Consider the following 13783-nt stretch of genomic DNA (forward strand, 5'->3'; position numbering starts at 1 on the left):
TGAAAGCATGTGATGCAGCAATTTTAACTTAATTTTTTTTTAATTGTATGTAATTGACAATCTTGATTCTCCTCTTTCTGTTACTTTCAAATGGAGGAGGTCCCTTTTCATATGACTGTGCAAAAAAGGAAAAGAAAAAAAAAAGAAAAAAGGAACACTCAAATTCAGCACTCAAAGCTAATGGCATGGTGCACCGTGGTTGAAGAGGCCTGTGTGTTTTTTCCTGAGCGGAAAAAAAATAAATAAAAAAACACAACCACATTTCCATTTCAGTGACAGTATTGTGAGAGCTAGGCTGGGACAAAGAACGTTTTGTTCTTCCCGCCTCCAATCGCATGTGTGGACAGGCCCTAAATCTTTCAACTCTGACGGCCTTTTCTTTTAAAAATGACGGAGGGCCTTGAACAAGGCCGATGGACAAATACCTATGTGTGAGCAAAGGAGCATATCTGACATGCATTCTGGTCAGAGGAACACTATGGAACTTGATCTTGCTTGTGTTGATTGATTTAAGCTCTCTGGGCAGGACAGCCTTTGATCATTCAACTGTAGTACACGGAATAACTAGCATTGATCTTAGAGTCTTAGAGTCCAAGGGGTCCACTCTTCATGGAATCAATAATTATTGGTTTGTTTATAGTCATGAGCTGTTACTGTTACTTTCATTAACTACATAAACAAGCCTAAATTTTATCTCTTTACTTGTTGTATTTGTTCAAATGAAACAGTTACTGCTTAAGCTTTATGTAAGTAAATACACTAATTGATTCAGAGGACAACTTCATTATTTGAATATGGGACAGGTGTGTTTGTTCCAATCAACATAATAGTTCAGTAGTGATTATTTGACATTAAAGCATCTATTTTAACTTAAAAACCACCAACACAAATGGCTTCCAAGTGGCCCAGACAGTAAAAGCGCTTTTTTTTAAGTGTAGGTGGAGCCCTGCAGCCTGGGTTTGAAACCGGTTGTGTCATCTATGGGAGCTCACATCGGTGGCATGAATTTACTTCGTTCTGCCGGGTGGGTAGGTAACCCAGGGTGGGTAGGTAACCCAGGGTACCCCCCTCATTCTGCTTTCAACACCCTGCGACTTGTGTTGGTGTCTACAAGTTCCTCGGACAGCATCAGGTGGATGCACCTATCGTCCAGCAGTGCTTGTCTCCTGGTGCACTGGGGTGTTGCAGTGTGGAAAAATAGTCACGGGAGGCCTGTGAGTGTATTGGAGGATTGCAAGTGCCTTGTTTTGCACTCACACATGTGTTCAGTGGATGTCATTACAGTTGTGATGAACCTAAATGCAGACCTGGAGACTGCTATAGCTGGGTGAAAAGGGGAAAAATAAAGAAATAAAAAACAACATGACCACCAACGGAGCAAAGCAAAGAGGCAGCAGCGTAATACACACGTGTATCAGTATTCCAAATATGTTTGCACACTGAACAAGAACGCAGTTCAATTATGTAATTGATGCACTGAGGCAAATTAGACCGTCTAATTCCCTGCCCTTGAACCAAGGGCTTTATTGTGTCTCAAGATACAAATTACAAAATATGTGCTGGTTGCAGAAACGAGTAATCTCAACTTGGGCCATCTTTTCTACTTTATGAGACTGTGTAGAGTGTGTAGAGAACTGCCAGCCATATAATGGTGGGGCTTTACAACAGGAACAGTTATAGAGGCCAGCCTTTCGGATAACCTCGAACCAGAGAAACAAAACAGAAATAAAAACAGCAATAAAATCATCTATTATACCCCTGGTGAGTGAGCACAACTGACAGTGAAGAAAGAGCACACAGAGTGATGAAATATTAGCTGATAAACACAAACTCTGCCGGACGATATAAAAGCCTGATAAGCTTTGTGTAAAGCTGAGAATGCCGCAATGGTGGTGTTGCTCTGGCCCTCTCCAATCCTTTTGCTTCGCTTTGATTGAGGTGGTTAGAGAACTGAACTTGTGATGGAAAGGTTTCAGGATAGATTTATTTGACCTGACTGCACAGTGGCTGTGGAACTAAGCTTCTGCATGAAAGCCAACCAGAATAAAGGAGTCTGCTAAACAAACACATGAAATTCTCTTAAAAGCTGCAGCACACAAATATCAGCTGGCCTGCCGTATGTAGCCAACAGCTATTAACACACACTGCAGTGCAAACCAATGGAAATCAGACAGCTACACAAGGCTATAGTACGCTGGTGAGTACAGCTCTGTGCTGATCCTCATCTTTCATTTAGTGGGAAATTTTTCCCAGAATTTCAACCTTCAGTCTATGGCTGATGTTATGACAAAAAATAGCCACTAATTTAAATAAAATACAACCATATTTTTCTTAATAACAATTAGATATGTTTAAAATGTTTTGCTTTCAACTCAAGCTGTAGACATGATGTATCTTCACCGCGCCAATTTCTTTTTACTGTGTCCTGTTGTAACTATATTAACTTCACTCTTGGTCGGGCACAATGTCATGAATCAGCTTTCAAGGGGTGGAACTTTAGTTGGAATAATTCATCACCTTTTTTCTTTGTCATGGTGCCATCGTGTGACGCACAGAGCCATTATAAACGTGTACTTTTATTGCAAATGCCCTCGTTCAGGTGGATAGTCCACCCACCATCTGCTAATGAAATGGATCTGTTTAAAGGAATGACAGACACACTGCATTACTGCGTGGATCAGTTTCCTCTGCTGAAGAATGTTATTGGAGCTTGCATAAACAGCGGGCTAACATTACTATCACCTTTATACAGCCATGCTCCTTAAAAGGTCTTGTTTAATCTGTTAATTTTAAAAGTAAGTGCTGACATTCATTAGCTTCAGTTTGAAATCTGAAGGATTGAATATACCTTTATACATTTTGAACAAATATGAAATGATGTACACATCTGACCTGACAGCGTTTCATCATGCCACTTTCCAGTTCCACTGGATTAATGCAATTAGATTTATTAACAACCAATATTCCACAAGTGCTGAGGGAAGGTAAGTTTGAACAAATGTCTTTTTGTGTGACTGTCACTGGCGCTGTATGAATAAATCTATGAATTCTGGATAATGTCATCATTTGCAAATGTCATTATTGAATCAAAAATAAATACCCGTTGAAACACCCATTTTCATCCTTTCTTCCTTTCTCAACTTAAGCCAATATTTTTATTTTCAAAATATGTACAGAATCACTACAGTAGGTCTGAAAGCCAACACAAAATAATCCATTTATGTTATCATACAATTCCTACAACAGTGTCCAATTTTTATATGCAAGATGTCTTCATACATACCTTGGAGAGAAAAAAAAAATGTATATTTGTCATTTATGGTGTGATACTTTTGTCAAGCAACCCAATAACGTGTCAATAACGGTCCTAAAGCATTTGTGGTTGTCAATAAACTCAACCCTCTCTTACCCTTTCTGACTGTGAATACTGTATGAGTTCTAATACCAGATGCTTGTCTTTAGGTTTACACAAATCTTAGAAGTCTCCAAATCACCATGCAGTCACTACACAGCCTCCTGAGTGGTGGGCATAGCAATGCATCTGTTGAGTTGATTTCTTCCGTCACCTGCACTCACAATGTGAAGCAGGGTTGAAAGAACACACCCTTAAGCCAGTGAGCGAGAAATGCTCAGTTTCTATACAAATGCTGTCCAAAGACCTTACTGGTGACCGGTGTGAAGGGATGTCAGAACCTATGAGGTCGAGGTCTCCTTATGTCAGCACAGATCAGTGTGAGAAGCAGATACAAATGCTGCCTTGCTCCTAAGAGATGTGAGTGTGTGTGCATGTGTGTGTGCGTGTGTGTGTACCAGAGTGGTCAACTATGACTACAGTACCACTGATCCCCCTTTCCCCCAACAACCAGCACACATTTGCAGTAAAACTTACCTCAAACTCCAGGTAGTGCTCTTTGAGTCTGTACTCATCGATCTCCTTGGCTTTGACCTTCTTGTCCGGAGGGTAGGATCTGTGCTCAGCCAGCTCCGTGGAGACGTGCTTCAGCTTGGCCTCGTGAGACTTCAGCTGCTCCTCCTGCAACACAGACAGGACACACTGTTCTGAGACTTTCTGCTCCTCATTAAAAGCAAACACCTTAATGACATCACAGTAAGTTCCCTCTGTCATTGTCACATCACAGTGCTTCGCAGTCATCATTTAGCGATTCAGCTGTCTGCATTTTACTGCCTGGTGATGAAAAAGTTATGAACGTTTCCTGCTAACACTTCAAGGAGATGGTGCTCACGGCCTTTGAGATTCCTACACCTCTGATGTGACTGCCCCCAGCAGTGTTTTTTAATCAATAATTGCCTGGCTATGGGTGTCAGTCCACTTGACTTCAATTCTAATTTGTTTAATCAAAAGCTACAAACAGGTTTGGGGCAATCACTCAAAAACAAAATGTGTGCTTTAGTGTTCACAAAGAGAGCCATTAAAAGACCATGTGTTTCCAGTTCTTGGCTAGACTGTATACAGCCCACAGCCAGCTAAATGTCAGTAGAATAGCTGAAGCTGAAGCAGAGGAGGGACTTCTTGCCAGGGATTGAATCTGAGGATTAATCTCATCTAAAACCCTGGATTGTACATTTGTGTACATTTTCTAAGTGGGCACCACCACACAATAACAGTGGCCACAACATTTCCAACTATTTAACTTCCCACTTGAACTCCTTTAGGGAAATTAAACATTTGGAAAAGCATTTTGAGTTTTTAATGCTATACCATCCATGCTGTTCTTTTTCATATACAGACAGTGTATATGATAATGCATGTGATTCAATTTAACAATTTGACTTGAATTTGTTCATGACCTGAACATGTCATACTCATAATAATTCATACTCATAATAATTCCTTTTACAACAGAAACAGTAACTATTGAGTGAGTTATATGTACAGTATCAATATGTCAATAATTTAGCTTAGCAACGCTCAGATACAGGACACAGGTTCTGTCTCACCTGCGACATCCGTGTTGTGGTCGCAGGCAGTAGGGGGCGGCTGAACTTCTTCTGCGAGCCAATAGCAGCCGGGAATGAAGGGGCGGAGAACATGGCCGCCACCGAGTTAATCTTTCGGATCCAAGCCTCCATTTCCTCTGGGCTCCTGGGAGATGGCACATGGATAAAAATGAGGAAAACATGTACATGCTAAAGACACATGGGAAATCAGAATGATTGGTGTGTATTACATTCAGCTTCACAAGCTAAGGTGCAATTTATTCTTGGTCCATAGTCCAATAAATTGTTTCAGTTGCACATAGCCTTGACCAACATACACATGGCCTTGGCCATAATAAAAGCTAACACTGCATGGAACCACAAAAGGTTTCCGCTGTCTGTTACATGGATAAACAAACACAAAAATGCTAACTTGTGGGAAAAACCAAACCACACACAACTAGAAACAGAACAAAGCAGACATTACCCCGACAGTCCCCCCTCCAAAGTAAACAGGTCAGACTGAGCCCCACATGTGCACTGATCTCAGGAGGACTCCAATCTCTCTCATTGATAAGAACCTTTATTAGTTTTTCCTAGAGTGCTGTTAAAAAAAAAGAAACACTCTGGACTAACAATGGACTGCGGACAGACTAATGGTCGAGATAAATGTGTTTTCATTGTGCTTGAACCAGAGCATGAAATTAGGTTTCGGTTCCGGGAATAGGCTCTAATTCCCCCTCCCTCTGCCCTCTCTCAGCGGGGCAGACGGCATGCTCCCGCGGCCGAGACGCAGGCGGGGGCCACTCACTGGGCTTGGAAGAGGAACACCCTCCAGTCGGCCGTCTTAAGCTTCAGCACGTTCGGTTTCTTCTCGTAGTCCACCGCCTTGATGGCCAGCGCGTGGTGCACGCTGATCGCGTTCTTCAGGTCCTCCTCTGACAGGGCCTTCTCTGGCTTGTACTCATCCTGTGTGTGTTTGTTGGGGGCAGGGAGGGACGGACAATCAATATACTTCACGTGCAAGCCTCGTTGTGTTTATTTATGCATGCATATACCAGCTACTGCAGCCTCTCCCCTCTCTACAGAAGATATAATTTGTTGGTGCGGAGGGAAGGAAATGGAATTTTGAATGATTTCCAAAAGCTATTACAACTCAGATGCCTTTTTAATTACTGGATAAATACCCAGATGGAATATGGAAGTTTCCCGCACAGTCTTCCTCGTAGAAAATAATTCTAATCAAACATTAATGACGACCATATTTTAATTAATAGAATCTACTGACACAGCTAACCTCTTCAACACAATAATGGAAGAATAAACAGAAGAGCATTATCACAAAACATGGCAGCTTTTTAATTTGGTTTAATAAACGTAGCCTGGAAAAATTACCACAAGGACCAAAAAAAATGCAGTTATGGGGGAGGCTGGGGGAAAAAAGAATGGAGTTAAGGCAAATTCCTCACACCACTGCTCTTTACTGAACTGACGGATGCGTAGGGAATGGTAAACAGTATTGACTTGGATGCTGATGATAAGAGTAAATCTGTCAGGTGTGATGTCAAGGTTATCATTTATCATTTAACATCCCGGGGCTTCAAAATGCCTGCCGTGTACGAAATGCGGATCATTCAGAACACGTTATCTCTGGCTCAGTCTTTCATATCCTTTACCTTGCCTACTTCCACTGCATGCACCAGAGCTATCACGGTCTGCTGGCTGAAGAATGCTCCCCGTATTTATTTATATTTATATTTTACTTTTCTCAAATCCATTGTTGATAACTAGATCATAATCTCCGCGTACCTGCCGAGTTGTATCAATTCAGACTGCTGATGATAGAGCCACGACGAGAGGCAAAGGGAAAACACCATTCACGGTTACATCACCTGTTAGTACTAGAGTAACACCACATGATCAACTCAAAATCTTGCCGTACCGCTATGATGCTCAAACGCACCATGTGTCTGACTGTGGATGACAAATGAATTAGTCCTTAGCATTTTTCCCAGCTACGTCCATTAAAGGGACATTTTAGCACATGATAAACACTCTACTGCAGCAAACAATCAAGGGAAAAAAGAACAAAACAGCGTTTTCCATCCATTACAACGACTGGGTTGATGCATGGTAGTGCCATATGTTACTAATTTGAAGGTTTGAGGCTTCCTTCGAAACTGCTACTGAACCCTCACTGATAAAAGAAGCCTTCCATTTGAGACAACAATCTTCATTGGAAGCTTTCACGAACCTTTTACATGACTGTTCCTAACCACTCCACGCTTTACAGTCAGGGGCAGCATCAACCACCTGAAGCCTTCAGCGTCAAATGATCAAACTGCTTCATCCAGTATTAAATAAGTAAATAATTACTTTCATGCGTAAACCTGTGAAAATAAACTTTCACACAAGCACTGTAATTATCACGTTTTATTTCTAATAAAGGCTATGAAGAAGTCCATAATATTGTTTCCACAGTCTCCAGTTTTCCCTCTTCATGCCTACTGTTAAATGAACTACAGATCTGATATTTTTCTCATGACCTTTACAGTTCAACATAAAGAGGGGCAAGGGTATACTGTAGGTTCAAACAGGAGCAGTGATAGGAATATCAATACTGTCTATTTTCCAATAAATCCTCTTCCCTTGTTCTGCCTGCATAAGAGGGACTTCAGCTGCTGGATTTCCCACAAAGATGCTTCTCTTGTTGTGAATTACAGTCAGCCTGTTTGTTTTTCAGATGAAGAAACGGAAGAGACATGCTTTTTTAAATTCCAAGAAAGACGGTGGGACTGAGGGGGAGCGTTAAACCACAAATCATAAACATGAGGGATGGTATGGATCAATAACATGAGAAACCACAGAGAATCTGAATCAGACAGGAAAAAAACAGCACTCACAATAAGACCAAGGCTGTAATTAAGGGGGAATTTCAACATTATTGTAAGCATTTTGTTTGTCCTTGTTTTGTCTAGTGTTCGAGAAGAACTTGAAATGTTTCCCCAGTAACCGGGAAGGGAAGAATAATTCCATTTTAAAAGGCCACTTTGGTACTCTTAAGTCTTCAGTGTGTGGCCACAGATTCTAATTTTAATTTTTTATGGTTCCACTAACAAATTCCAGACAGCGAAATCCACAGTTATGTACATTTTATGAGTATCTTCATGGTGAAACTACTGATCGATAAAAACCCTCTACTGTGCAGAAGAGTTAAGGAGATCCTGCTCTTCATCATGAAGGACAGAATCTTGTTTTTGAGACGTTGTAAAACTAGCAAGCAGTAGCAGTGCTAGAGCACAGACAGTCGTTTACATGTTGTTCTCACTTGATTAGTGCCAAACTGTGCTCCCACAGAGAAATCAAATCGATCATTTCAATGTATGCAACGATTTGGAAAAACCATGGTGTCAACAACCACTTGGCTGAAACACACGGGACGGTGATAGTGTCACACCTGCAAGCTTTAGCATAACCTACGAACAAAAGTACTTTCCACAGGACTTCCAATACATAGATCGGGGAGTGTCCTAATCCTTCTGAAGGTGTTCCGTATCAAGTATGAAGGCTCTACTTCCTTCTGTATGATTGGCGTTGGCCAAACAAAATGAAAAGAAAAAAAAAAACGCTAGTGCCCCACACTTATAAACACTGACGTCTGAAGCAAAAAAGAAAAGTCTGGAGCCGCGATTAACCGGAGATAAGGGAGGTTTTCGTCTGCCTCACAGCTTGAATCCCTTTCATGCCTTTTGACATTAGCCGTGCCACTCGTGTGTGAACGCGCAGTCTGAGAGGGCCCGGCCGCCTCCACACATGCCACAAGGTTCATGTTTAATTGGAATTAGAAATAATTCCCCCACTTCCCTGTCCCCGCTGATGAGGCTCTGAGAATGATTCACCATGATTGCTACTCCAAAGTCTAAAGCCCTTGTTGCCCAAGTTAATGTACCAGCAACTTTGATCATTAGCTGGCAACGCAACGGTAACCACTGGCAACAGAATCAGACACAAGTAGAAATGCAACCTAAGATGGTGCCAGCTTCTGAGAAATATTTAATTAACGCTTGGATGTGCCTCATGACTGCTCATCTGTTGATACAAATTTAAACAGAAAAAAGGAAATGAAATAAAATCACCTTTAGTGAAAAAGGTAGTTGTAAAATTAGGCAAGTTCAACCTAGGAAAAATTTGAGTGTCTGCCCTGCATAACCATCTTAATTTATCTGATTTTAGACTAGCATGATGCTTCCATGGAGCCATTTGCTATTTCCTTAGAGCCAAAGAGAGGAGAGGGATACATTTAACATAAAATACAGTATAACACAGCGCCTATGCACATCTGGGGGTGCGGATAAGGGAGTGGAGGAGGGTGGGTGGGAGTTTAAGGTTCACAGGCTTTTGGTCTTCCATTTATGTGACTTTTAGGCACATATGTGATAAAGCTCTTAATCCAAATCCAATTACTGCCATCTCTGGTGAAGCTCCTGAGTGCGTTACTGTCACCATGCACACCAATTTGACAAGTCTTGTATTTGCATACTTTCTGGGTTGTATATATATCACTAATTGACTGGCAGTCTGCTGTCACCATCCCACTTAATATGTTGTTGACACAATTATGAAAACCCCTAACCCTTCTAACCACACATTTCTCTCATATAACACTTGACATCAATGTCCATCTGATGAGAGTGACCGCTAAACCGCTAAGCTAGTTAATCACAAAACTTTGTGCTACTTCGGGCTCCTAGGCCACCAGTGATACAGTAACATTACAACTGCCCACTTGTTTTCCTTGTTTTGGAACCACTGAATTTCTGCCAGGGAGTGTAGAGAATGCTGGCAAGATCACCCATGCTGAAAATATCACTGAGGACAAGCCAGATAAAGAGACTCAGTTAGGAATAACCACCTCACCCCTTAGGCGTACTAAGATACGACCAACTCATGGCTTGGGAGTTGAGTAGATTGGTGAAATGGAATCAAGGATGACTTATATGAAGTAGTTTTTTCCCTCTCTGGACTAGCAATCATAAAGAGGAATGGTCTCAGCATGGAACATTACGGCCCTATATGGGAGCAAGACCAGCTGTACAGACAGGACTCACAGCATAGGTGTACAGGTCTACGTGAGGCAAGGTGGGTTAGGTTGTTCAGCCAAGTATGAAGTCACATGAGACGGTGCTTCAAAGAAAGCATCTATCCCAGACACAGCAGGCATTGTGAAAACAGAAGGCACTGAGAAACCAAAACAGCAAACAGGCCTGCAAAAGAGAAACAGGGCCTCTACACTACAATAAAACAACAGCTGGGCCTCTACAATATAACAGAGCAAAAAGGAAGACTGGTGACAATATCAGAGCAATTATAAAGGAGGACATGAAACCAGCACCAGAAGAATCTAATACCAGATGGCAGATACTTTTATCCAAAGCGACTTACAAGTGAGGTACAATACAACACAAGCGAAAAACCATACAGTCAACAATATTAGAAGCACTGCATGACAAAGTTCCAGAGGTTGGCCAGTCAAGGTACAAACTAGCTAGTACTCTCCAGACTGAACCTTCACATTGAAGTTACCTGATGTTCCAGTCATGGATATGAGAAGTATAGTCTTGGTCACCTACACATCATAAGCAAGGTAACATACCTAGTGTACGGGTATCAAAACAATTCTTTTGAATTCTTTTGAATTCATTCAATTCATTCATTTTCTCACATACACAACCCTCGAAATGTTTAAAATATTCAATTAAAACATACAGAGTAGACAGTGTAGCATTCTCAAAGGAGACTAGACATAAACCAGACAGAAAATGGGAGTAGACCTTTCACAAAGGTGAATTCCTGATTTATCATGGAAACAGTTCAAAAGCAACTAGCCAAAACAGCACTCAAACACAGATTTACAGGGACTAAGCATGTTTGAGTAACTGGTTCCTCCCACTACACTTCTTTTAAGGACACTTGGCAAGCCTGCACTGAAATCTTTTGACAGAGAAAGAGATTTCTATACATTCTGTCATGCATTCATTAGATTAGCTCTTGCCAAGAAATATCCTACGTACCATGCATGTATTCCCGATATTAGCACTAAATCTGCTTTTCTGCTAACAGAAACTTCTACCAATGTGGCTAGTAAGACTGGAAAACCCTCAACAAGCCAAATTTAGCCATATTATGTGGGTAAATGGATGTTAATTTCAATGTCTGCGCTAGGGTACACTGCCAGTTACAGAGGGTTTAGTTGTGTGTGAGGCTCTTACCTGGTACAACTGTTAGTGCTATACTCACGTGTGTGGGCTGTTTACCTTTATTTTCACTAATTTGATTACCTTCCGAACTGCATCCATGGTTCATGCATTCTGTAGTAGAAGTAGAATAACATGCAAGCACATGGCAGCCCACTGTATCTAACCTTACACTTCCTTTGGCCAAGAGTCCATGTTAGTCCTTGAAATGTAAACTTGGACCAAACTAATCTAGAGCTACAGTATCTTAAGCATCTGTCAAATGAAATGTATTGCACCTTTGTTGACTGGCAATTCCCTGCGAAGCATTACGTTGCAAAGGGCACAAAGACTGCGAAATTGGATCAGCTGAGCTGCTTGCGTGTTGTCCTGCTACACTGCTGCATGTTTCCCAGTGACACAGAGCTGCTGCCATGCTTGCTTTACATGGAAAGCCTGCCGAGTGCAAACAATTCTGTAAGCGTTTATTCTGAATCACTGTTTTGCTTCACTCACACTATGTTACACGTGGCATTCAGTGCAAATATACATTCCCAAATTAACGATTTTCTCATTTTCCCAAATTTCTCCGCCTGGGGATCAATAAAGTGTCATCTTATCTTATCTTATTTTCAAACAGCTTTTCCTTTCATCGCTTTACACGGGTTTCAAGCAACACTTGTGCATCTTTCTGTACAGACTGCCTACTTCAAAAGCGTAAAGCTGTCGGCAGCCATGTAAAACCTCCTTTCATTCATCTCTTTATTCATTTAGCATCAAACATGGCCAACGAATGAGACTTAAATTCTTACATATTGCCATTAAAAAGAAAGGTCACATTCAAACATTTCACAGCAAGGGTAAAAAAGAACAGGAAATACATTACGGACAGAAACTGCCTTTGAAATAAATCGTTGCTGACATTCGGTTTTTGAAGAAAGATAGGAACCCTTTTGAAGTAAAAGGCACAGAGGCTTTTCGCCACAGTGGATTAATCATATGAGTATTCTAAGAGCTATAAAAAAGGAAATATTTCCATTTAATTACTGGCCTTGTACTAACGCCCTCTTATTCAAATTGTGGAACTCTGTGTGTGTTGGAGTTTACACATATGTATATAAATGAGCGATGGCCAGAGAACGTGTGCATGTGTGTGAGAGAGAGAGAGAGAGAGAGAGAGAGAGAGAGAGAGAGAGAGAGAGAGAGAGAGAGGGAGAGAGAGAAATCATCTGAGGCATAATTTGGCCACAGACACGGGCAGTCCAATCCTTCCAAGGAGAAAAGGCTGTGCAAACTCACAGAGGTCGAGACAAAGAAATGGTTTCTTTTGAAATGCCAAAAATGTGAAATTTGGCCCTAATTTCTACACCACACAGAAGGGATAAAACTCCCAACTCTCCTTGAGAGAGAACAAAGGAGCTGTGTAACACTGGCAGCTCAATGTATCTCTGCCTGCCACAGCTAACAAAATTGTCACTATAATTACTTTTTGTTTGGGATCATTATCACAATTATGGTTAATTAATACTATTTTCAGTATTAATAGTGATCGTGGTTGTAGTGGTATATGGTACAAGCCTTAGTAGTTCTGGTTAAATTGTTCTTACAGAATTTAAAGACATGCCTGACTTCTGAATTTTTTTCCGTTAATTGTTCTTTATGCTTTGGTAATATGGAACCCTGTGTGTCACGCCAGTGAAATGATTCTGAATGCATTCATTAATTGAAATTAAGAGAGAGGGAGAGCACTAGATACAGCTGTTGAATACAGTGACTGGCTGTGAGCATGAGAAGTGGTACATCCAGAGGCTGTTTTCAATTTCACAGGATGCCACCCTTTAGATGGGAGGCATTTTAATATGCAGCAATATGGCTGTTAAATGGTGTATTATTGTGAGTTTTGAGAGGGAAACGTTCTGGAAAATGAGTAATTTCTTGAGTAATTTCAAGGAGAGCCAACCTACACTAAACATGATGCTGAGACTGAAAAGATATATTTATAATAGAGCAAACTGATAGCTAACTACTAAAAATGAATATAAATACAATAGGAAAGCAAAAACATCACTCCCTTGTGACTCTGCATCTCCAAATGATTATGATTAATCACACTAGCAAGAAACCAGCACTCACTGAGAGATATAGCCAGCCAGACAATGACAGCAATTCAACAGGCTTCTAGAAGCATACATGATATACAGTGGTGGGTGGTTTAAATCAAATGCAAGATGTTATTATAATCTGTAGATACGGAGAACCTATTCGTTTCATAAACTAAAAACTGAGGACATCTGCAATCCTTTCTTGGTTTCTTAATCAGCTTCATGCTATCTAACCTTAATCTAACCCAGAATGCAATGCTGCAAATCTCTCTGTGCGAATGATCATTTTCAGTGCTTATTTCAGGACTCATGAGTCACATGTAGTGTCTGCAAAGCACAGTGTCTCAAACTGTTTATTTTTGTACAGTATTTATACAATGCTTCTGACATTGCGATGATTACCAGACAATCTGGATGTGTACCAACTAAGTGTCACAGACAAGTCAAATGAATAAAGCGTGTCAATTTGTCTGAACGCTCCTCTGTTACGTCCTTCATTAAACACAATCA

At 40.9% G+C, this 13783-nt stretch overlaps 1 protein-coding gene across 2 annotated transcripts in view; it reads right to left on the reverse strand.

Annotated features, from left to right (window-relative positions):
• Nucleotides 1-13783, reverse strand: part of psd3l (pleckstrin and Sec7 domain containing 3, like) — a 142017-nt gene that overhangs the window by 3701 nt on the left and 124533 nt on the right. For both annotated transcript variants that reach the window (XM_036529811.1, XM_036529812.1), the window contains 3 exons: nucleotides 5750-5907; nucleotides 4960-5104; nucleotides 3890-4033 (listed from right to left, as the gene is read on the reverse strand). In XM_036529811.1, coding sequence (XP_036385704.1) covers nucleotides 3890-4033; nucleotides 4960-5104; nucleotides 5750-5907 — 447 coding nt within the window. The remainder of the gene's footprint in view (nucleotides 1-3889; nucleotides 4034-4959; nucleotides 5105-5749; nucleotides 5908-13783) is intronic.

The sequence above is a fragment of the Megalops cyprinoides genome, chromosome 5 (assembly GCF_013368585.1).
Source record: "Megalops cyprinoides isolate fMegCyp1 chromosome 5, fMegCyp1.pri, whole genome shotgun sequence".
NCBI classification, from domain to species: domain Eukaryota; kingdom Metazoa; phylum Chordata; class Actinopteri; order Elopiformes; family Megalopidae; genus Megalops; species Megalops cyprinoides.